The sequence below is a fragment of the Tamandua tetradactyla genome, chromosome 2 (assembly GCF_023851605.1).
Source record: "Tamandua tetradactyla isolate mTamTet1 chromosome 2, mTamTet1.pri, whole genome shotgun sequence".
Taxonomy (NCBI): domain Eukaryota; kingdom Metazoa; phylum Chordata; class Mammalia; order Pilosa; family Myrmecophagidae; genus Tamandua; species Tamandua tetradactyla.
In genome coordinates, this window is record NC_135328.1 from 208760421 (window position 1) to 208785221 (window position 24801).

At 52.2% G+C, this 24801-nt stretch overlaps 1 protein-coding gene across 18 annotated transcripts in view; it reads right to left on the reverse strand.

Annotated features, from left to right (window-relative positions):
* The window catches only part of ARHGEF10L (Rho guanine nucleotide exchange factor 10 like), a 234397-nt gene that overhangs the window by 72024 nt on the left and 137572 nt on the right, over positions 1-24801 (reverse strand). For 9 of the 18 annotated variants that reach the window (XM_077151086.1, XM_077151090.1, XM_077151087.1 and 6 more), the window contains 7 exons: positions 18563-18654; positions 17581-17706; positions 16757-16840; positions 12445-12617; positions 7630-7746; positions 4532-4640; positions 715-821 (listed from right to left, as the gene is read on the reverse strand). In XM_077151086.1, coding sequence (XP_077007201.1) covers positions 715-821; positions 4532-4640; positions 7630-7746; positions 12445-12617; positions 16757-16840; positions 17581-17706; positions 18563-18654 — 808 coding nt within the window. Of the gene's footprint in view, positions 1-714; positions 822-1630; positions 1823-4531; positions 4641-7629; positions 7747-12444; positions 12618-16756; positions 16841-17580; positions 17707-18562; positions 18655-23876; positions 24047-24801 lie in introns of those variants that run through there. The other 9 variants (XM_077151098.1, XM_077151093.1, XM_077151101.1 and 6 more) reach the window with 9 other exon arrangements.

Genomic DNA, 24801 nt, shown 5'->3' on the forward strand with positions numbered 1-24801 from the left:
TGATTTTCAGAAGAGGCCAAAAATCAGGTTCCTCAGCAACTGAAAATCAGCAACTCTCTTCCACTATCAGGCCACACTTGTCCTCACAACTGAGGAAAGCGGGAATTTCTCACCCTGGTTCATGCCTGGGAAAGCCCAGATTGGGAAGGGAAACAAAAAATGTGACTCAGCCAAGGACGCTGAGCAAAGCCATCCCAATCTCCGGGCGACACTTTGGGAGAAGGAAGAGAGCATTCCTCCCAGGGGAGACTCATTTCTGGAGTGGGGGGCGGGGAGCATGGCAACTCCAAGACCCTGTGCAATGACAGGTGGACAGAGGTGGCGCCTGGCAGCTGCGCTTACCTACAGAGTCCTGACTGAGCATTATTCACTCAACGCTTTCAACCATTTTTTAAACTGTAGCCCCAATCTTCAAACAACATCTTAGTTTGAAAACAGTTAAATAGGAGCTGCTCTGGTTGCCATGGGGTGGGAGGCAAGAGCTCCAAATGCTGGGGCCCCACCACCCCCAGGCCAACAGCATGGCACCCATGGGTGCTGTTAGAGAGTCAGTGTAGCCGCACAGACTGGTGGAGAAGAGAACCCGGGAGGCCCCAGGCCAGCCCAGGCCAACAGCCTCCTGTCTGTCACTTACCTTTCAAGACCCAGGGTGGCTGGTCCTCTAGCCATCCCTTCCCCTGCAGCCCCCCACCCTTCTCCCCTCCCCACACACACCTGCTGCGGGCTCAGGCCTTCGGGCATGGGGCCCAGCTCTGGAGCTGGGGGCTTGATGTCTGTAACGCTGACCTCCAGGAGCCCCATGTCCTCCTCCTCCGAGTCACCTGAAAGTCAAACGGGCTGGTCATATAGCCAGGGCAGGGACAACACACCCCTGCTCAGGGTCCAGGGGCTGAAAACCACCTAGACCAGCTGCGGGCACCTCCTGGGGGATGGGCAACTCCTGCACCGCCTGTGGTTCAAGCCAACTCACCAGCTTGTTCATGTGTGTTCACCACTGCACCCCCAGAGCCCAGAATAATCCCTCAATAAATATACGGGAGGGAGGGAGGGAGCAGACGTGGAGGGAACATAAAGGGGCATCCTGCACTGGCCGGGCACTGAGAATCAGCTCTGCCCCGAGTCACAGTCCCTGCTCAGACCCGCCCACTTCTGGCTTGGTGAAGGCAGCCCGCCCATGTCCCATCACCAGGCACTAAAAATAGTTTTCTACTGGATGCCTAGAAGGGGGAAGAAAATAAGCCCCAGAAAGAATGGGCTGTTTAGTTCTGTGCTTCCACGTTTTAAAAAATATGCAAAAAGAACCAACACGAAAAAAACTCAACAGCTGTCTGACAAGGAACAGGGGTAGACCCGGGATGGAAGAGAGAACAAGACGGTCAGAGGCTTGGGCAGAGGAGATGTGCCAGGGAAAGAGGGAGGTCAGACCAAGTACAGAGACCAGTCCTTAGAGGGATCAGGACCCACTAGAGAGTGGTGCAGGCCCCTGGAGAAGACAGCCCGGCCGCACAGTGGACCTGAAACCCAGAGGCCTCCTTGGGCAGCAGGAAGTGGGTGCCGTGGGGAAGCCAGGCAGAAGTGACAGTGGCCCCAGGGGCAGAGGGAGCGGGGACACCCACGGGCAGGCCCTTACCTGAGCAGGAGACAGAAGAGGAAGAGGAGGAGGGACAGCGGATGACAGCATGGGGGTGGGGGTGGTGAAGGCCCTCCTGCCTGGCCCACATGGTGCCCCGGGCATCACTCCGCACCCACCCCAGCCGCCGGCTCCGCGGCTTCCTCTTCCCCCATGCGCCGCTGGGTAACATTCTTGGCTGGTGATTCGAGCCCTGCACAGCTATTAATAACATCTCTGGTGGGAGGGTCACTTTAGGGAAGGCTCTGAGTTAATGGGCGGGGTGGCAAAGGCCTGGGGAGAGCCTGCAGCCAGCCTGGGGGCAGGGAGGGTGGCCCAGCGACAGCTCCCAGCCAGCAGGCTGTCCACACTGCCTGTCTCCAAGCCACGCCACTAAGTTTGCAACAGCCACTTGCCCTCTCTCGCTGGCGAGCATGAACGTTTGCTGAGCACCCACCCACATATGCTAGGCACCATCCAGTCAGCGCTGCATTAAGTGCCTGGAGGTGGAGTTAGACCCATTTTACAAATGAGGCCCCTGAAGCTCTGAGAGGGGAAGATTTGTGAAAGGTCACACAGCCAGGAAACTCTAGGGCTGGGATTTGAGCTACCCTGCACCAAATGCCTCCATTTCTGGAATGCCCACCAAAACTAACAGCTGACAGGTGGAGCAAGGAGCTCTTTCAGGCTCTCTGCACGGCCCTGCCTCATCCTGACCATGAGACAAATGCCACGGTTAGCCCCATAATACAGATGAGGAAAGTGAGGCACAGAGAGATTGGAATACAGAACTTTTCAAGAGGGCACAGGTCTCAAAGTTCTCCCTGGCTTGAAAGCCCACGTTCCTTTTGCTGTGTGTGGAGGGTGGAAAGCAGGCAGTCCCCAAACAAGGACTCCTCCACTCCAAGGAAAACCGGCACCCCAGGATTTTGTCCACCCAAAGATCATGTTAGTCCACAGCATGGTATTTCTCTTCTCCTTGTCTGTTGCCCCCAAAGACATGTGCCACACATGGCAGGGGCTGTGTGTTGCTGGACTCTCTACCCCTGGTGCCTGGGACACACCAAGTGTCCAGCCTTGGGCACTATCTCTGGAGGGAGAGGCCAAAGCAAGGAGAGGGCACCTAAGGGGACTCCAAGGGGAGGGGACAGGACTCTGGTGAGTGGCAGGGCAAAGAAGATAGAGAAGGGAGGGGAGAGGGGGGTATTTGTGAGCAGGAGGGATGGAACCTGGTACAGGACCTTGGCCACACTGGCCAGAAGCAAGTAGGTCCTGGGGGTAGTTGCCTCACCCTTCTTAGTCTTCCTTCTCTCAGCATCAAGACAGCTTCTGATGACCCTGAGAGCTCTGCAGCTACACCCCTGGATCCTCCAGACCCATGGCTCCCAGGCTCAGGGAAGCTTTTGTTTGTGGATCCCTCGGCCTGGGACCCCCTCCTCTCCAACCTGCAGAGTTCACTCCTCACTTGCTTGACTCAGAGGTCTGCTCAGATGCCACCTGTACTAAGAGACCTCAGTTACAGAACACCCCCACTGGCCATCACTTCACTCCCCTTCCTCAGCTGGAACTTTTTTTTTTTTAACATGTGCGGCACCAGGAATTGAACCCGGGTCCTCTGGCATGGCGCATGGCAGGCAAGCATTCTTGCCTGCTGAGCCACTGTGGCCCGCCCCTCAGCTGGGACTTTTTCAGAGCCCCTATCACTAGGTTGTATTATATATCTACTTATGTTTTTGGTTTCCATCTCCCCCAACTAAAATATTAGGTCCTCAAGGGTTGAACTCTTACCTAAGTTCTTCATAGCTGTGTCCCAAGAATTTAGGACAGTTCTTAGCACATAGCAGATGCTTAATCAAACCTGTTGAATGAATGAGCCAACCAAATCTTGCCACAGGTTGCCTCAGTCTAAAACCCTCCAGTGACCCCCACTATCCTTAAGGTCAAGGGCAAAGGACCGACGAGGCAGACAGAGCCTGTGCAGACTCCACCCCGGCCCCAGTCAGACGACACTCTTCCTTTTCTTCCATGCCGTGTCCTCAGACAAGGCACTTCGCCTGCCTCCTCGCCTGCCAAGTGGGGCTTGCTTGAGAGCCCTCCACGCCTTGTATGGCACTTAGAAGTATTAAATGAGTGACTGTACAGTTCCTAGGAGGCTGCCTGACCCACAATAAGCACTCAATAAGTTCTGACTATCAAAATTATCACTTCTTACATGCTCACTTCCCCACCTCCAGCCTCTACATGCACTGGTTCTCTGCCCAGAGCCCCCACACCTGCCCGCTCCCCTCTGCCTAATGGACCTCAGACTCCTTTTCTTTCTGGTCACAGCTTAGACGCCCTCCATGACCTCCCTAGACCGTGTCAGATCCCATTCATCCACCTCATAGGCACTTCCTCCACACGTTCCGCGCGACCCCACTACAGCCCACTTTCGCTGTTCATGCCTGCCTGCCCACTGGAGCAGAGCTCCCGGGAGATACGCTGTTTCATCTCTCCTGGTGTCCCTCCACCCAGCCCGGGTGTGGCGCTCCCTTGGTGAACATTAACTACTTGCAGGATGGAGAGAAGAGGGGATACACGAAGGAAGGAGAGAAGAGGAACACCTGAAGTTGAGGTCAGGTGAGCGAGACAGCCACAATGAAGAGCGTGGGCAGGGAAGCTGAAGGGAGGGCCCCACCTGGCCTTGAAGAGATGGGCTCACCTGCCAGGGGAATGGGCAACAGGCTAGGGCCGGAGCACATGGGGCTCGGTCCCCAATGCCCACCACAAAGCAGCCAGGACACCCAAATGAAGTCCTCGCCCTGCAGTACTGCCAGGGCATGGAGGAGAGACGTGCCCCCCTCCCTCCCCTCCTGCCCCTGTCACAGAGCTGATTACCAGAGCTGATTGCCAGGGCCTCCCCAGCCCAGGCAGCAGCCTTACCAAGGGCATCTTTCCTGTGCAGAAAGGATACTTTTCGCATGACGGCGATCCTTGTCTTCTCCAGCCCATCCTTGGTCCCGCTCTTGGCGGCCTTCATGAGCTGAGTCATCTGAGCAAAGACAAAGGGGCTCATCAGACAAGCTGTGGGGGTCCTAGGCTGTAGGTACAGATACCACCTGGCCCATTTCTTCCCCAGGAGGTGAATGGCAAAGGCCAAAAGGGGTGGGGGGCAGTGCCACCCCGAGAGACCTCCTGGGAGGGGGTAGGAAGGTGCCTCCATGGGCCAGGGGAGGGCCTAACCTGCTTATTCCCCTTTAGGACAAAGTATGTGTGTAGGGATGACATTAAGGAGATGTGTGGCACTGGGGAAAGCTGGCAGCACAACCTGGGTTCCAATGCCAGCTCCGTCACCTGGCTCTGGGCAAGTTAATTGACCTCATGAGCTTCCTCATGCAAAGCCAAGGATGACAGCAGTACCTGCCACTTGCTTGATCCCATGAGGCCCTAACAAGCAAGGTCTGTGAAAGGGCTCAAACAGTAAAAGGTGCTACACAGATGGTGCTGCTACTATAGGGTGACTAGAAGGAGCTGAGCGCACCCCATCCTACCCACTGAACCCAAGTGAGAACCCCATCCCCTGCCCCCTGTCAGCCAGATTTCTGACCAAGCCACCACCCAGGAAAAGGGGCGAAAGGTGCATTTTTTCCAGAGCAGCGTAGAGCTTCCCTTTCAGGGGAGGGTCTGTGGACACTGTGGGGCAGCAAGCCAAGCAGAGCATGAGGCACGTGGAAAGCAGTGTGCCAGGGGGGCAGCAGGCACCTAGACGGGGGGCCCTGGGTCATCTTTCTGTCTGCCCAGCCCTCACCCCCAGCCCTGCCCTGGAATTGTTACCCAGCACACAACCAGCGCCATCCACTAGAACTTTCCACAACGATGGAAATGTTCAATGTCTGTGCTGTACACTACAGTAGCCACCAGCCACATGTGGCTGTAGGGTGCTTGAAATGTGGTTGGTGCCACCGAGGAACAGAATTCCCAATTCCATTTCATTTTAATTAATTTAATTGTGACGCACTGCATGGCTCATAATTGCCACCACGGTTATAGTAAAACCCTCTCCTTCCTGAACCTCTCTGTTGAGGCTGGGAGCACTGGGTGGGGTGGTCTCTGGTCTCACCATCCCACTCCTCCAAACAACCCCTAGGTCCCCAACTTAAGGGAACAAGGACTTCTTGGGTCTAAGCAAGGAAGACCTGCTGGGAGCTACTCAGGTGCCCTGGATGGGGAGGAGGAGTGGTGGCTTTTCAGGAACAAGGCCAGCTTTCTGGAAACAAGCAGCTGGCAGGAAAGGGAAGTCCCCAGCCCCTTCCTCCTTCTATATGTATAAGTCTAGAGTAGTGATTCTTGGCCTCTGGTGGGCAAGGACAGGAGTCACAGATGCCCTTAAGAAGCTAATGGGGCGGGCCGCGGTGGCTCAGCGGGCAAAGTGCTTGCCTGCCATGCCGGAGGACCTCGGTTCGATTCCCGGCCCCAGCCCATGTAAAAAACAAACAAACAAACAAAATACAATAAAACAAGAAAATGTTTAAAGATGTTTCCCTTTCTTCCTTCCATCCTTCCTTCCTTCTCTCTGTCTTTCCTTCCCTTCCTCCCTTAAAAAAAAAAAAAAAAAAAAAAAAAAAAAAAAGAAGCTAATGAAAGGGATGGATATTGATCCCAGAAGACAGAAAGTACAAAATAGATGTTCATTTTCTTCTAGGGTATACCTTCTCCTGGGGCGGTAGCACGGGGCTGGGCGGAAATCTGTTACAGAGCTCAGTTCCTGCCCTGGCAGAAAGCCATCAAAGGGGCTATCCTATGGACCCTCCAAAGTGGTCTTTGGGGAATCAATGGAGGGCCTTCTCTTGGTACTTTCCTTTGCAAATTAGAACAGGCCAATGCCCAGGAAGGCATCCCTGGGCCAAACATCACATCCAATAGTTCTTACGGTGCAGAGGCAGGGCCGGGCCCTTGCCCATGGCTGGGAGCTGTGGGATGTGCTTAGATTCCACCCTTCACCTGCTCCAGGTCCCTCTCAGGTCTCAGCCTCCTGAGAAGCTAATCCTGCCCCGTGCCCAAGTACAGGCTCACTTGGGAGATGTATGTAAAGTGCAAAGGACACCTCCTCCTCCTCCTGATGAAATGGCAGTGCTGCAGGACAGGGCGCACTTGGGCTTCAGCAACGAACAGACCCGGGTGTGAACCGCAGCTCTGTCCGTTACTTCACTCCTGGTCTCATTTGCCTCCCAGGGGGCTGTGGGGACTAGCAGTGAGGTAGGAAATAACAAGAGCCACCAGCTTTGGAGTCATGGCCACCCTGAGGGCCCCCATTTCACAGATGAGGAAATCAAGGCTCAGAGAGGCCAGGTGCCTACCTAGGATTCCATGGCAAGGAAGCAGCGAGACTGGGGTACAAAGCCAGGCCTGCAGGCATCCAAAAGCCCTGCACTGCACTTGAACACTACATGGAAGGCACTCAATAATGGTCACTGTCTTGAAGACTGAGTACTGTCTGAGAGGAAGGTGCTGTTTTCTCTAAAGACTTCCTCATCCTGGATCACTCTAACAGCTGGGAGGGGGAGGGGAAGCTGCCAACATCACCAACTCGTGCATTTTTCAAAGTGTACCCCGAACCCACAGGCCATGAGTAGACATGCAGATTCCTGGGCCTCATCCCAGACCTACCAGATCAGCACCTCTGGGAGTGAAGCACAGGGTCTGTGTTTTTGCAAAGCACCCAGGTGAGTCTGAGGGCACTAAAGTTTGAAACCTACATGGGAAGACTTGTAGACGGTTAGAATTTTACTTGGGGGTGGGAGGAGGAACAGAGGCAAGGAGGAGGAAAGGAACAAGCTGGCCTAAGGCATCAACCAGTCCCAGCACAAATGCAAAAGGAGGTCAGGTTCCAGGTATCAGGGGCAGCACAGCAACTCAGGGGCAGGTGCTGGAGACTGAGGTCCACCTTCTGTGGCCCCAGGAGCGCAGGAAAGGCCCCCTGAAGGTAGCTGTAGCTGGGAAATGACCCCATCAAGGACTTGGGAGGGACAGACAGACAATACCTTACAATCGTACTTGTGCTTCAGCTCCTGCATGTCTCTCCCCCCAACTCTTAAAGCCAAGATGTCTCTCTTAGTCCTGGCGTATCTCTCCTTTAGCCTAGTCAGGTCTGGAGAAAGCTGGAGCCCCCAAGCAGCCAGGCAGAAGGAGAGCAGGTGAGAGGAGCAGGTGGGACAGGGAGGAGACAAAACAAAGACAACAGAGGAAAAAGGAGACTTAGGTAAAGTTGTGGATGGACAATTCAGGGCAGGCAGGATTTGGAGCCTAGGGTTGACCAAGGCCCAAGCAGCAGTCCAGCCAGGCTCCTGCCTTGGATCTGTCCCAGCAGCATCCAACCCCACTGTGCCAGGCAACTGGGACTTGGCCTCTGTAGTAAAGAACTTCAGCTGATGGGGAAGAGAGTGGGGAGGGGAACAAGCCCAGGCCTCCCAACCTCAGGGAAGGGGGACGATACTCAAAGGATAAGGACTGTTTCCTCCCTTTTTCTGGGGCCCAGCTTAGGGCTTACAACATGGGAAGTTCTCAGTAAGTTTGTGGGATGAATGGATGGCAAGAGGATGGATGGGTGGAATTGATGACCAAGAAGATAAATGGATGAGCGGGCAAATGCACAGGAAGATAGATGGGTGACTGGCTAGCTTAGGCAGATGGATGGCTGAACAGGTATTTGGATGAACAAACAGATAAGTTGATGGACAGACAGACAGACAGGCAGGTAAATGGATGTCTGAGCAAATGGCTATATATTTGGGCAGATGGATGGATGGATGATCAGACAAGCAGATGACTGAAAGGATGATGAATACATGGATGGATGGAGGCATGGTGTGCTGGTAAATATTTAACCAGCTCTTCAAGAAAAGGAGCCCTGCTTTGTAGCATTTCCAAGGTGTGAATACTCCTTCCATGGCCAATTTCAAGCTACCAGCATGGTATCACTGCACATGGAGTTGAATGATGGAAATGTACACAACTGGCTCTCATGAACAGCACAAGCTGGCTTCAGCACACCAAGGGAGGAAGGGGAAAATGAATGGAGGAGTGGATGGAAGGAAGGAAGAATGACTGGTTTATAAACTGTGTGGGAGGATGGATGCATGGACAAACAGATAGATGTTCAAATTCATGTATTGACAAACAGTAATATGAAGTACACACAAACATAAGACGAAGCCAGGCACAACTTCTAGAGAAGTACTCAAGGTAGAGGGATCAAGTGTATGAGCTCTGGAGGCAGAGCTACATTCAAATCATGGCTCCCCACTTAATAAACAGAAAAGTCTCTTCGCCTCTCTGAGTTTCAGCTTCCTCACTAGTAAAGTGGTCATAACAATACCTACTTCACGGGGTTGCTGAAAAGATTAAGTGGACAATACATGTAAAACCCAGAGATTAGAAAGTACTCAAAAACTGGAGACATTATATCTCACAAATTGTAAGTGCTAAATATATGCTGAATGGATGGATAGTTGAATGGTTGGATGGATCACTGAATGGATGCGTGGGTAAGTGGGTGAGTGGATGGGTGGGTGGATGGATGGAAAGTTGGATGGAGGGATGGATGAGCAGGTGGATAGGTAGTTGGGTGGATGGATGTATGGATGGATGTATGGATGGACAGGTGGATGGATGGATGCGGTATCTTCTATTATCTTTTATGTGATAATGAGTACCAACCAACTCAAACACTTACTGGCTATATCACCCTAAGTACATCACTTAACTCCTCCGACCTTCAGTTACATAGGTCCTCTCATCAATAAAATAAGAATATTAATGCCAATAAGACCAAACATTCTAGGGTATTTGGAAAATAAAATGAAAATATTTTGTAAACAGTACTGCATTAGATAAATATTCACTCTTCCTATGCAAATAAATATTTCAGGACAGGGATTCTTCTAAGAGCTACCCAGACTCCCGAAAAATTGTGGAGTTTAGTATTTGAACTGAGTCCTGTTTCATCTATAAATAAATAAGATACCCCTTCTCCTTTCTAAGGATCAATAGAGGAAATATTATGCTCAGAGGTCGATTACTGAGTTGGCCAGATCAGAGCAGGGGACCAAACAGGCTGAGGTCAGAGCTGGCATTTCTGTATGAGCCCAAGGGTTCTGCCCAATTCTATAGCCAACTAGAACACAGTGGCCTTGACTATGAAGAGGCTATGATCAGACAGTGGAAGATGTCAATACAGCCCATCTCCACAACTGGAAAAACAATTTCATTGACCATGAATGGCAACCATCAGGATACTTGTTAACATAACAGGATGAGTTGCTGCTTTCACCTGAGTCAGGTACTTCTAACGAGGTACTTGGGCAGACCCCTCATCATTTTCTTAGGCAAGAATCTGCTAGCCTATAGCCGGCCCCTAAGACACATGAAGAAGGGGCTTCACCAGTTCTCTTGCAGCTGGGCAATGGAATTTCTAACCATGAGGACCTTTTCTCTGGCCATGATCAGATTCCAAGGACAGGCCAAAACACTCCCCCTGACACCTAACTGCCCCACAGCACAGACAACAAACACACAACCAAGTGGCGGTGGCCCAGAGACATGCAGCTGCCATGATGCCAGGCAGGGAGCAGGGGCACACAAGCAGCTCAGGAGGACCAAGGAACACAAACAGGGCTCAGCCAGGGTTCCCATGTAGAAATGGGTGCTCCTCTCTCTCCTTGGGAGTCTGCTGTTCAGGGACAGGCAGGTCTTGGATCATGGCCAGAGAAAAGGTCCTCATGGTTAGAAATTCCAAGACCTTTGCCACATTGTCTACTGAGGAAGAGTCCAAAGCCCCCAGCTTGAGGGTTTGAGGGACATTGGTTCAAAGGCAGCAGTTAGAGACCCCACTCCTGGGGCCAGGCCATTTGAGATCCAGCCCAGCATTCCTCAGAGTGTTTGATAGGCTCCCTGCTTTCCTAGGGGGCAGAGCACTGGCTAAAAAGCAGAGTTCTGGGCCCCACCCAAACTAAACTAAACTAAACTAAACCTGAACCCCTTGGAATGAGGTCCTGGCATCTGCAATTTCAACCAGCTAGCCAAATGATTCTAATGCCCCTGCAAATTCAAGGACCACTTCTCACTCCCAAATTCAGCTTCTCCATCCCTCCTTGCCTCTGAGAGATATCTCCAGTTCCCTCCCAGGCTCCAGTAAGGCAGGAGAATGAGAAAATGACCATGGAAGAGCCAGAGGGACAGCCAGAGGCTGCGAATAAAAGGCCAGCCCAGGGCTAAAGGGTCTTCTCTGGTCCCATCATCCAAAGTAGCCTGAGATGCAGAGTCCTGTCCACATAGTGAGAGGCTACACAGAGGGCTTGCTGGGTTCTAAAGAAAGGGCCCCTTGTCCCCTAAAGATATGCATGCTGCCCCTTCCAAAGTACATGATACAGAAAAAGGTCCATTCCTGGGCTTTTACCTGGGCCATTCCTTCCCCTTGGAATACCTGTCAACTCCAGACTCACCTTTCTCAGAAGAGTTCTCCACCTGGTCCCATTAGATCCCCAGCCCCATCAGGCTTGGGGCCAGCCAGCTGGTACCCAGATTCATCTTTATATAAAGGCATTTCTGTCTTGATTTCTGACACACTTTTCATTATCACTGTCTCCTCTTAGACCATAAAGGTTTGCCAAGCCCAGGGGTCTCCTTGTTCCAATATATCCTCATCAATCCTCAGATCTGAACTTGAAACACAGTAGGTGGCATAAATGCTTAACGTTTTTGGTAACAAGACATCAAGGCTGTTTTCCTTGGCCTAGACCATGGAGGATACTGGGCTTCAGGAGCAACCTCCTCAATTCCCCAGGCTTCCCACCAACTTGAGGAGCCCATCTTGACTTGAGGAAAGGCAGTCTAAAGACTCTGAGGCATGGGTGCTGCTCTGGTTAGTCTTCCCCGAGCCTCAGAAGCGGGAGGGGTTCTTGGAAATACTTGGAAGCCCCCCAGAGAAGGCTTGTGATGACTCCCAATAATCCCAGCCAAGACCTGGGGCCCTGCTGTTGTCCCTGGCAATGCCAGGGCCTGGCCATCAGGTAGCACTCTCCTGCCAGTACTGTTTGCGAAGGAGGCTGAAAGGGGCCAGGTCACATCCGTTTGGGCAGGTCCTAGAAGCTGCTCCCATGAAACCCCAAATCTCAATACAAACAGAATCTGCCTCCTGGTGGCTTTGATAGAACAATATGAGAGGAGCAAGGGTATCACAGGAAAGGAGAAACAATTTATCCTTCTTTCAGCTTCAGTGACTCCCTCCATGCAATAGGCAGAATGACCCCTGTCCCAGGGAGAAAGACTAGAAAAGGTTTGGGAAGAAGCCTTGGCTATAGCAGCCCGCACTTGTTCACTTCCCCAGGACAGAAAGGACCATGTAGGTCTGAGGATTGATCTGAGAGCACAACCTTTAGGGAAGGAAGACCAAGTTGATTTGCTCTAAGTGCCAACTTTAAACAATTGGTAGGGTGGCCTGGAGCCCTGTGTTGAGAAGGATTCTCAAGCCAGATCTGAACCCAACAGGATGAGCATCGTGATCATTGGAATCATCAATGAGCCACAAGAATGGTTCAGGGTAGGGTGAGGTAGGTACTGCGCCAGGCATTAACCACGTCCACTCCAGGTGTAGGACTTTCCACAACCAAACAGCAATGAGTGTGGATCAGCTCCTGTTGGGGGATTCCCAGGACCCCTCTTCCCTCTCTCACCATAGGATGACTGGGAATTACTTGTGTCTAGATACGAGTCCCAGGCCTGGCCCTCGTCGCACCTCTCCCTGTGGTGGTCGCAGGGCCCTGAATGGAGTAAGAGACATCCCTTGAGCGCCTCCTCACCTTGGGTTGGAAGGACACTCGGTGCTTGGCAGGCTCTACCTCTGGCTTGACTTCCTCCTCAGAGTCGTCGCTGTAGCTCTCGAACTCGCTGGAGCTCCAGCCTAGGTCCTCGGCCTCCTGAGGTGCTCCATCCCGGTGCACATCTTCATACAGCAGGTTCTTCTCGGCCCCTGCTGGCCCAGACGCAGAGCTGGTGAGCTGGAGGCCCTGAGGCCCAAACCAACCCAGCTGCATGCCTCAAACCCAGTGTTTGAAACCGGGCGGGCGGGAGGGAGGAGGGTGGGAGGGCAGGCAGGGGGCGGGGTGGGGTCATGAATGAGGCAAGGCCAATACCACAAGCACCTCACAGGCGGTGAATAACGTGAGAAAATGCAGAAAAGCACCAGAAATGTGTCTGGCACACAGCAAGCTCAGTCATATCTCCCTAAGTGCAGCAATGCTTTTCTGTGATGAGAGCTCATTCTGGGCCTTCTTGGCATTTGTGGCGGATAAGAAAGCCCTAGGGTCAAGTCTGGCCTCTGGCCTCATCCTTGGGGGTAAAATGGAGACTGTGGGGAGGGCTGAATGTGACCCAGAGGACAGGGTCACCAAGGACACCGGGCAGACCCTGGGCCCTCGGGAACCTTGCCCCAGAGCTGAGGTCCCGTGTGGGTCCAGGCTAGTCCAGTAGAGGGCACCCCTGGCTCAGAATCCGGGAGCATTTCATCCTTCCAAAGCCCCACCAGAGATGCCTTGGGCTGAAACTTGGAGATGAAGAGATAAGAGTCCACTGGTCTGGAAGGATAGGTTCCACCAGGGTCAAGAGGACTCTTGGGGACTTGGCCCAGTTGGATGTGAGACGCTGTTTTCAGGCTGAGGAGGGAAAAGCATGGTTGTAGAGCTTGGACACCAGGACATCAGGGTCCCATTCCAGCTCCACCACTGCTGTTTGGGAGACCCTGGGCAAATGCCCTCACTCCCGTGAGCTTCTATTCCTCGTCTGTTTACATGGAAATGAACTTCCGACCTCATAAAAGTGGGGTCAGACTCCAAAAAGTTTTCAAGCAGATGTCAACGCTTTGTCAACCCAAAAGACAGACGGCATTGAGAGGTGTTAAAAAAATAACAATAACCTGCCATACAGGAGCATAATGTGTGTGATCCACTTTCAAGTGTTCAGACAGAGTGAGAGAGAGAATGATAGAACAAATGCGACAAAAAGTTAAAATTCGGTAAATCTGGGTGTCTAGGGAAGGAGTATATTGCAATTCTCTGTATTATTTTTGTATTATTTTTGCAACTTTCCTGTGAGTTTGAAATTATCTCAAAAGAAAAATTAAAAGAAAGAAAAGAAAATTAAATATAATAAGCTGCCCAGAAATGTTGTGTAGGCACTTTGCCTTCACAGACCTCTCTGCAAAATGCTTATAACAAGCTGATAGCTTGAGGAAATAGAATATGCACACAAAACCCTTCACCAAGAACCTGGCACACAGCAAACGTTCAATGGAGCAACTGAGCAGCTCTGGGTGGACTTAGGTGCTAGCACACTCACCGGGAGCCCCCCACCTCAACCCCAGGAAAGCTGGGCCAGAGGAGGCTCAAGGAGACTATCAGTCAAAGAACAAACAGATCCACTGAGGCTTAACTGGAAGAGTCCCATCCCAGGATGAGGAGGGAGCACAAGGTTATTTTTATGTAAAAGATAATAGTGACTAATGTCTCCAAGGAGAGGAACAGCTGGCAAACAGGCTGTAAACTTGAAAGGGTTGGACTGATGGTCCCTGTATGGCAGTAGAGGTCCCACACCCCGTGACCGAAGTGGCAGAGTCCAGTTCTTGGAAGGACTGCAGCAGCGTCTCTATCTACCCCCAACCCCCACCCCACCCCACCCACCTCCATCTTCAGTGGAGGCTTCTCACTGGCCTCTCCCAGCAGCCCTGGTGGTCAGCAGGGTACAGACCATCACCCCCTCCTATCAGACAGATGCAAAAAGGAGGCCCAGAGAGATGTGACTGGTCCGAGGTCACACGGTGAGTCGGGGATATGGCTCCAGACTCCTGGGCCTCTGCTCCATCATTCACCATACTGCCCTCCCCTGACAATCACCCCAGAGTACCAGAAGGCCTGGGGCTCCTTTAGAAAGATCCTCTCTGTGGGTATAGCATCAACAGAATCCTGAATCTGGGAGAGTCCTGGATACCAAATCCTCAGCTTTCAGGGCCTCACAGTGACCCCCAAACTCTGCTTCAGTGTGCTTCGGGCTGGGGGCACACTGCAAAGCACTGAGCACCCATGCTCAGCTCCAACCCAATTACTCAGGGAACCTGTTCCATAATACATACAGATGCATCAACTGAAGCCCAGAGGGATTAAGCAGAGATTCTCTGGTGCAAACCTCCAACTCCCCAAAGTCCTGTGAGTTAGGGATGATAAACCCGCCGCCCCCCCCCCCCCCCATTTATATGAAGATTCTGAGGCCCAAAGACACAGAGCCCTGGGTCCTGACCAATGACAGGGCCAGGATCTTAACTCAAGGCCAGGTGCACTGCTGGCTGACCCTCTTCTCTGAGCTCCCCCTGAGGTCTGCCATGAATCTGTGGTCTGGAGCCCTTGGCAGGAGGTAACAGGAACAGCACCAACGCCAACAGCCTCGGTATGCTGAGCACCTTTGGAGGGCCAGGCCCTGAGCTGCTCACAGCCTTGTCTCATTCCATCCTCCCACAGCCCTGGTGGTGGATGTCGTCATCCTCAGTCTGCAGGCTGACAGCCGGGATGCAAACGCAGGCTGCAGGGCCACATGCTCTTAATGATCTCACTGTAAAACTCCAGCAAGGCAGGGCCAGGCCATGGTCTCCTGGGCCCTTGCAGGACACAGCACAATGGGGACAGCAGCAGGTGCCCAGGGAACACTCACGACCAAGGAATTAGTTATCAATTTGATTTTAAGTGGGGAAACAGCCCAACCAGGTTAAACAACTGCTGAGGCCCCTCAGCTGCTCAGACCTCCCAGCTCTGGAACCAACCTATGAGATTCCACTGCTCCTCAGCACACTGTACCTTTTCCCTACCTCTCCTAGCATTCAAATGAGTCACAAGATGGGGAATCCAGGAATGTGGCCTAGAGGCCCAGGGCCTTATCATGCTGTCTGCATGCCTCTACCATCAGATTGCGCTCTGCCCAAGAATGGTTCTGACCACCTCTATCAGACCAGGAGCTCCTCAACAGCAGGGATTGTGTCTCCCCAATTAGATGGAGAGGCCCTGAAAGTAGCAGAGTAGTATAGTAGGAAAAACAGAAGTAGGCGGATGTTGATTCAAACCCTGGCTGTGTGATCTGGGGACAGTGGCTTAACCTCTCTGATGTCACTGTCAACTGCAGTCATACACACCCCTGCCAATCTGACAGGATTGAAGGGACAGCAGGAGTAAATGTGCTTTATGTGTCATAAAAAAAAACACCAAACCCTCCCGGCTTAAGAGGCAGACCATTGGGCATGGGGTTTATAACCCTGCCTGGCCTCTACAGAGTGTCCCTTGTCTGTAAGATGAGGACACAAGACCCTCCCAAACCAAAGTTGTGGAACATACTATATGTGACAAAATATGAATAGTATGTATCCAACCGAAGATGGCTCTTACTGTTTCTTGTTACCAAATAGGCCTCCTCCCAGGGTAGTCCTCCCTCTTGCCAGACATGAAAGCCAGGCCCAGCTCCAGCGGGACCTGCCCCCTCCCACTCCTTCCCCTTTTCTATGTGAGTAAGTAGGGAATGACATGGTGGGGGGAGGCAGGTTTACAAGGCGGGGAGGGTTAAAGGGAGCCCCCCAAAACCCACCCAGCACGATCCTGACCAGTGAAAAGTTAAGTCAATGAAGACATTTCTACCCACCCCCACCCCTTCCCCTCTGCAGCCACAAACCTCCCCTGCCTACCTGTCCACCACACCCCTAGCCTCCTCCTACAGCAGGGTGATCTGCTGCCTTATCTGCTTTACTCTTCTGGTTTAACCATCTGCCCACTTTCTGACAGCCCTGTGGGGTCTGGACCATTACCCCAGTTTCCTGGGGGAGCAATCAAGGCTTGGAGCAATGCCATGACTTGCCCTGGGAACCACAGCTAGGAGGGACTCCACCTATGGAGCCCAGATCCTGCCCCCACCCCCCACCCCACCCGCGGGCCATGCCTTAGCCAGTCTCCCCATTGACTGAGCAGTTTTGAAAAGCACGAAGGAGGGGCACTGGGCTGGGTGGGGACAGGGAAGGAAATGGAAGAACTCCCCCATCCCTGCCTCTCCTCCCCTGTCCCTAGAGAAGTGGAAGAGAGGCCATACCAGGCTGATGGGCATCCAAGTTCTCGCAAGGAACGTCGTCGTAAATCACATCTTCTTCCAGGGCAGGGAAAGTGAACCGGTCGACTGTGAGTGAAGGAAGAGAAACAGCACAACAGGAATGGGGTCGGGAACGGCCAGGCGAGAGGCGGCAGCCAGGCTGACATCAGGCTGCACCAGCCTGCGGCTCCCTCCTGGAGGCCAACACCACGGTCAGCATGGTGCCAGCAGGCTCGCTGCAGCCAGGCTGGCCCAGAGCCACTGGGAGCCCCCACCAGCTGCTCCAAAGGACACTGCTTCCTCTTCTGCTCCCTGCCCCGCAGCTCCCACCGGGCATCCTTCAGCAACCAAGCAGAACTCCAGCTGCCTCCCTGCGGCCCACTGGCCTTCCATCCGGCTAACAGGCAGCTGCTCACAGCATCTGCAGGGAGCAGGGAGCAGCCTAGCACCTGAGTTCTGGCCTAGGAGCATATTCAAATACCCAGGCCTCCAGGACCAGCCCCACCCCCATGGAGTAGGGACCAAAGGAACCACTTTCCAGAGGCTGGCCAGTGAGTAAGAAGAGAATGACAGGGCGCTGGGGCAAATTTGGGGTTCAGGAAAAAAAACCTGAAGCTCAGCCAGCAGGGTCCTGGTCAATGAAAGGTTAAATACATGAGCACATTCTTCACCCCAGCATTTCCCTGGGCAGGCTGTAAGCAGGGCAGAGAGCATCCCTACCCTCTTAGCTGCTGCCCAGATGAAAAACTCAAGGAGTGAGCCCAATCCCTGGCCTCCGTAGGGAGGTAAGTGCCCCTGCTGAGCAGATTTGGACAACCAGTACCCACCTGTGGTTCCCAGTCCTTGCTGGAAGACAGCAGTATAGGACGCATGGCCAGATGGACTGGAAAAATCCCCATTGGCACTGACAGCTCTGTGATGCTTTCCGCCATCGGCTGTAGGGCCCAGAAGCCCTGAGAGGGTTATGCTTGGTGCCTTTCCCCTCCCCACCCCACTCCATCCCCTCTGCCTCCTAAACAGCTCAAACTGGTCCATGTCTCTCCATGTTCCTCATTCTGGGCAGCAGTATCTTTCTCCTGGATGACCATGACAGCCCCCCATCACTGGATTCCAGCACACTCCTGCCTTCTGTTCTACCCTGACCTATACCCCAGAGTGACAAGATTAAAACACAAAAGTGGACACAGCACTCCTCTTCCATGGCTCTCTGTTGCCTTTGGAATGAAGCTCAAACTTTTAAGCATGGTCTCCGAGGCCCTGCAATTACTAGTGAGATCCATAGCCTCCTTTTCCCGTTGGCCCTTAGATGCTGCCCTCCATCAGGATGTGTCCCCTCACCCCCCGGGCACAAGCCCAAGCTGGTTCCTCTACCAGGAACACACTTTCACAGCTCCCTCCCGCTTCACCTTCAGGACCTCACGCCAGCTCTCCTCCAGTCCACCTCCCCATCCTGACCCCTGGACACTGCAGGCCTGGCTGCATGTCCGGTTCTGCTCCCAAGGGGACCTCATTCTGGAATTCAGGCTACACCCACCTCCCAGTCATCTCGGCCTGTTGTAGGACTCCCATTAGTATTTGATGAACAAATGAGTGTGGCTGACTCCGGGATCGTGGTTTTCATCTGGGGTCAAACTTGCAATGCTCAAAGGATGGGCAGTGGCCCACCCACCCAGAGCGGCCACCAAGCTAACAGCAGTCCCTCCCAGGGAGGATGACCCCTGACTGTCTTGAGCCCACCTTAGCTCTCTTAGCCCACAGACCTGGCTAACACCTGGGTGGACAGCAAGGAAGTGCTGAGGGGGCACTTACTGCGACGGGAGCTCTTCCGTCTCCAGGTGGAACGCCGGGCCCGGGAGACAGCTGTGTCCACAGCATCTCCGTTGCTGACGACGGCCAGCACCCTGCAGGTTGGCAAACAGGGTCGGGGTGGTCAAGGGCATGGCTCCCGAGGCCTCTGTAGCTGCTCGCAGATCAGCAAGGCACAAATGGATCAGCCTGGGGCTGGGCGCCACTTGCCCACAAGGCCATCAATCAGGTGGGCTCTAGGAATCAACTAGCTGGGTCAGCATCGGACAAGTCTCTTCCCATCTCTCTTGCTGGTCTTTGGAAGGGAAGACCTGTTTCTCTATAAGAGCGTAAAGATCTACTGTCTCCATAGTGACAAGGAGCAAGCACAGTCTACACCCGAGGGCTGGCTCTTCCCTCCAGTGCAGGCTCGCTGGGCGCTGGGTGCTGGGCACTGGACAGTGCCACCTGCTCCCTACTCCCATATGAAGCTGGCAGCTGGAGATCCCAGCATGTCCTCGGGCTCTTGTGAGAAACAAGGACTTGCAAAGCTTAAAAAAAACACATATAATAAGGGGTATGGAAGGATTTGTGTCTTCTTTTTTATTTTTATTTTTTTTCCGGAGTCATGAAAATGTTTCAGAATTGATCATGGGGATGAATACACAACTATGTGATGATACCAGGACCAGTGATTGTCTATTTTGGACGGTGTATGATGTGTGAATATATCTCAATAAAACTGCATTTAAAAAAAAAGAAGACTACATACAGGGGTCAGAGCCGAATCCCCCCTTACCTTCATTCCTGCTCCCCATTGGTAGGTGGGCTGGACTTAGTGACTCACTTCCAGGGAACACACAACATCAGAAAGTTGGAGACGCCTAACAGACCCCTCCCTCAACAAGTGATGCAGGTCAACACCCCCAGTGCTGTTGCAATGGAACGAGAAGGGCCTCTCGCCTCTGCCATATGCTTTCCAAAAACCCCAACCCCTGTCCAGTGATGAGAAAAGCAGCCAACTACCCCAGGTTAGGAGATATTCTACAGGATACCTGGCCAGGACTGCTCAAGACGTTCAAGGACATCTCAAAATGCTTAACAGTCTCATAAAAACCAAGGACGGACTGAAAAACTGTCACCGATGGAGAAGGCTTTGGAGACATGATAATTAAGTACAATAGGGGACCCTGGATGGAATCCTGGGACAGAAAAAGGACATTAATGGAAAAACCTGTGAAACCTAAATAAAGCTGGGAATTTAGTTAACAGTGATGTGCCTGTGATGGGTCTCTAAGTGTTGACCAATGTACCATGGTCAAGTAAGAAACTGGGCAAGGGGTACACAGAACTCTGTATTATCTTTGCAACTTTTCTGTAAATCTAAAATTATCCCAAAATGAAAAGTTTATCTAAAACAAAAAGTCTAGGCTAAAAAAATAAGATGAAAATAAATTTTTAAGTGACCATTTATGCTAACCTAGTGGGTAGAAGCCTTAAAATTTCCAAGCAGTGGCGACTGTTGCCAATGAACTGATTTGAATTTCCTGGAAGTCCTTGGGGTGAAGTGGGGTGGGTGGATGAAGACCAGAACAGTGCAGGGGAGAAGGAAGGGGGAGCATGCCTCACCTTCCCCAAAAGGCCCAGAGGTGGACCCCAGCATTCCTCTCATGGCAGGCAAGAAGAATTTGCCCAAGATCACACTGCCAGATGGGAAAGCCAGACTGTGAACCCAGCTCACCTGACTCCAAATCTGTACTCTGACCACACCCCTGCCTGGCAGGTAACTGGGTCCAGGTGTCTGGGGTGGCAGAAATGTTCTCTCTCTAAGACAGTGGCCACTAGTCTCAAGTGACAACTGAGTACTTGAAAGATGGCTAGAATTTTAAACTGAACTGAATTTTAAATTTTATTTAATTTTTACTAATTGAATTTTAAATAGCCAAACACAGGTAGTTAGTGGCCACCACAGAACTGCACCAGTGTGAGCCACCTGCAGTGTTGGGAGAAGCAAGTCTCAGCTCATATTTTACTGTCAGAAATCAGCAGTGTCGCCCTGGGGTGAGGAAGACAGCACATTGCAGTCCTGGGGTAATGCTTTTCGCTGACGGGAAATAAAGGCCAAGAGGGACCAGGGCAGTTCTAGAGTAGGAAGCTGGGGGAAGGGAGCCGCCCGAGCCTGGCCCCTAACAGCTGCTTCTCCGGGCCACTACCTCCCCAAAGCAGCAACATGTTGAAGGTGTTGAGTCCAGCTGCTCCAAAAAGCTCAGACAGAACCAAAGTGTCCAGCAAAGGCACCGTTAGCTTGGAAAAGTATGGACTGAATGTCTCCCTGACACGGACCCTCCTTGCTTTGATACGTAACTATGACAATCAATCAGTGACCAATTTCATAGCACTTACTGTGGGTTGCTTGCTTTGCTTTACCCATATGTACATACCTAAATTCATAAGAACCCATACAAGGCAAGCGTTATTATTCTCATTCTATAGATAAGGAAACTGAAGTTCGGAAAGACTCAATCACCCAGGCATTCAGCTCAGTAGAGGGAGGTGGGCTTTAAAGCTCAGTCTTTCAACCAGACCACCTAGAGGTAGAGAATCTGCATTTAAAATTCACTTCTGCAGCAGATTCACTATGTCATAAGATCACTTATACTCTCTGGGCCTGTTTAGCCATCTGTTCTTTCAAAAGGAGGAGAGAAATGGCATTCAGCATGGAGTCAGAGACACAAGTCAAGTCTCTGTCCAAGTTCACAGAGTTCAGGCCTCCACCCAAGAAATATCAGCTCCAAGGCTGCAAAGCAGTTTAACCAAGAGAACACATGGGAAGGCCCTTTGTAAGCTCTAAAGGTGACATGGGGACATGGGTAGTCCTACTGGGTAAGGTCAGACAACTATAGAAAGGTTCTGGAAATACTTTCTGAGCATACTAAAAGTCAGGGGGGAGCGTGAAATACAATCCTCCCTGTCTTAGTTTGTCAGAGCTGCTGTAACAAAGTACTACAGCTAATTGACTTAAATGACAAGAAATTATGTTCTAGCAGTTTTGAAGGCTCAAATTTCAAAATGTCAGCAGGATCATACTTTTCCTGAAGTCTAGCATTCTGGAGTAGCTTGCCAGCAATCTATAACTCAGTCTCTGCCTCAGAGGGTGGTGGGACTGAGTCTGTCTCCTTCTGACTCCTTCTCCTCTGTGTCCAAATTTCCTCTGTAAAGAATTCCAGTCACACTGCATTGGCCTCACTTTAAGAGGCCTTCAAATATCCTACATGCAAATGGGTTCACATCTGCAGAACTGGGGATTAGAACTTGAGCATGTCTTTGTAGGGAACACGATCCAATCAATAGCACTCCTGGTTGTACATCATCAACCCGTGGTCAGCAGCCAGCGCCTTCACCCGTCCCGGCATTCAGAGTTGGGTAGCTGGGGGAGGGGGGGTCACATGGCATAGCAAATTCACCTTCACCCAACCCACCTCCATGGTAGGAACCCAGAAGGCAAGAAGAGGTCGGTGCCCCACAGGCAGACAGGTGCTCAGAAGCCTGGGCTGGAGCCCCACCCACCCCTCACCCTGCACTTTATTGAGCATCTACTCCATACCCAGACTCTGCTGCATGCATGAGGGATGCCCTCTTAAATGCAACAACTCTCCAGAGATACAGCCACTTTACAGATGAGAAAACCGAGATCAGAATGGTCAATAAAGCAGCTTGCTCCAAGTTACCTGACTAGCAAGTGGCAGAGGTGTGGAATGAAGTGAGCCTGTTTGCCTGCAAAGCCTGGCTCTCAACACCAGCTCTGCTGCCCCCCAGACTTAAGCACATGCCCCCCAGGGAGACAAGAAGGGGAAAGGGCCTCCCAGGCAAGGGAAGAGTGAGCAAAGCAGTGGTGGTCACAAGTGAAGGAGCAGGGTAGAGTTCAAGGTAAAGGTGGAAGGAGGTCATGGCAAGAAATGAAACTGGGGGGCCAGCGGGGTGGGGCCTCCTCCCTCCTTGCCCTTGCCTGCCTCCCAAGGCCTCAGAGTCACCCTGCACCCACACAGGAGAGTAGCCTCTCCCAGCTGCTGCCCAAGGAAACCACAAAGGACCCTTTCCAGCAGTATAGTCTAATTCTTCTTATGAGCAAACACTCCTTCTGAACTAAGACTCCAGATAATAAGAGTCATAAAACCCCTAACAGGCCAATTATCTCACCCTTATCTGAACTTCCTGCACTTCTAATGCATTTCAGCTTGCACAGCAGAGTAAGGACAGCAACTGAGATTACAACCATTCTCACAAGGTGAAGCTGCTGCAGCCTGACTGAGTGCAAGGGAAAGAAGTCGAACCCGTGGAAGGCAGAAGATGAGTAGCCCACCTAAAAAGCAGGCACGAGGAGGTGTGCTTCTCTCCACTCACCACAGGTAACTTAGTGAAAAGGTGATCCTGGACCCTCACCAAGTTTCATTGTAAACCAGACTTAGTTCAAATACACCAGGACACTGCCTGGCACGCTTCTGGTCTGTGGAGCTGGAAGCACCTTCTGTGCCCAGCTCCTCTCTCTCTGGAGAGAGTGCAGGCTGAGGAGGAGTGAGGCCTAGGGGGAAGCTGGGACTGGTGGGTCTTGGCCACCATCCACCTTAGCCCCTGGCATGCAGTCAGCACTCAAAGATGACTGACAGCACCCACCCATGCAGCTGCTGGTGTAGGCCTTAGTTTCTCAGGGAATCTCTAAGGACCACGGACTTCACAGGGTCCCTTCCCAGTGGCTGCATAGTGGGGCTGGCCAAGAAGAAGACCCCCCCAAACCAGAATCGGTCTGAGGATTCCTGGGCTAACCGGACCCACTCATTCAGAGCATTACTGGAGTCTTTTCCAGGACAAGGTAAGAAAAATATGAAAGAGGAAAGAATTCCACCCTTGGGGATTAGAAAGGAACAGAATAAAACCCCATCTGCAGCATAGGGTGGGGCTGTGACAGCAGGCTCAGAGTACCCCTCCCCTCTGGAAACATCCCCATACCATTTCCACACCCTCAAATGCAAGAGGCAAAAAAAAAGGCAAAAACATTAAACCCAGATTAAGCCGGCCGCCAGATTTCTTTTCCAGCCTGGCCACTTGCTCATTTGTAAGGCATGTTAAAGCTGGAAGGGACACTGGTGATCATCTAGACCGGCTGTCCACCAGTGGCACCCAGGGACCCCCTAAAAGATGTGGAATCCCTGACCCCTCCCCCAGAGGGTCTGACCCTCCGGCCTGGGATGAGCCCAGGAATCAATGCTTTAAAAGCTCCCCGAAGGCATGCAACCAGTGCTGAGGGCCAGGGACACAGGCTTGGTGAGGTGAGAAAGTGTACCTCAGAGGCAGATGGACCTGCGACAAAGCTGCAGCTCTGTTGCCTGGCTGCATGCTGAGGTCACTTAATATCTCAGAGCCACGGCTTCCTCTGATGCAGAAGGAGGGAAATAAGGGTTTCTATTCCAGTGATGAGGATTAAATGAAGTGATGCAGGTAAAGCACTTGGTATTTCTCTAGGCTTCACCTTCCAGATCCATAAAATGGGGCCATCACATCTCCCTCTTTGGCTTCTGGTCAGGAGTAATTAAAGAAGGCATGTAAGATACTTATCACAGGGCTTGGCACATGGTAAATACTGCACGTACACTACCTGCCTTTTCCCTACTTCCCTGAAGCACCCCCACCCCACCCCTTCTGTGCTCCTGATGCTCCCAGCAGCTCCTCCAGCCCACATAAGCTCTCGTCAAGCTACAGCGCAACCATCCCCTACATACAAAATGACCAGTCTGTGCCCTGTGCCCTGCCCTCCCACGTGGTCACAATCCCACTTTCTGAATGAGGTGCAGGGGTGAGGAGGGGCCCAGGGGAGTTTCAAGGTCACCCAGTAAACCATCTCAATGCACCACCCATCCATCCCCCCCCCAACAGATGCAGATTCAGACCCCAACCTCTGGCATTCTGTTCCATGGTCAGTGTGCCCTCTCCCTGACATCTCAGGGGCCTAGGCTCAGGGTCAGACCATGGGCACGTGCTGCACCTCCAGTAATAACGTATCAAGAGTCACGTGGGGTGTTGAAGGATACAGGTTCCCATGGGAAAACGCTCACAATATGTAATTAAGTAAAAAAGTGAGCCATGAAGCAGCACATACAATCAAACCCCAGGTCTATAAAAATGATGTATACTGGTATGCATGCCTCACAAAGAAGCTGGAAGGGACCCAGTAGAAGGGTGGTTTTTTGTCTATGGTTTTCTGTACTTCC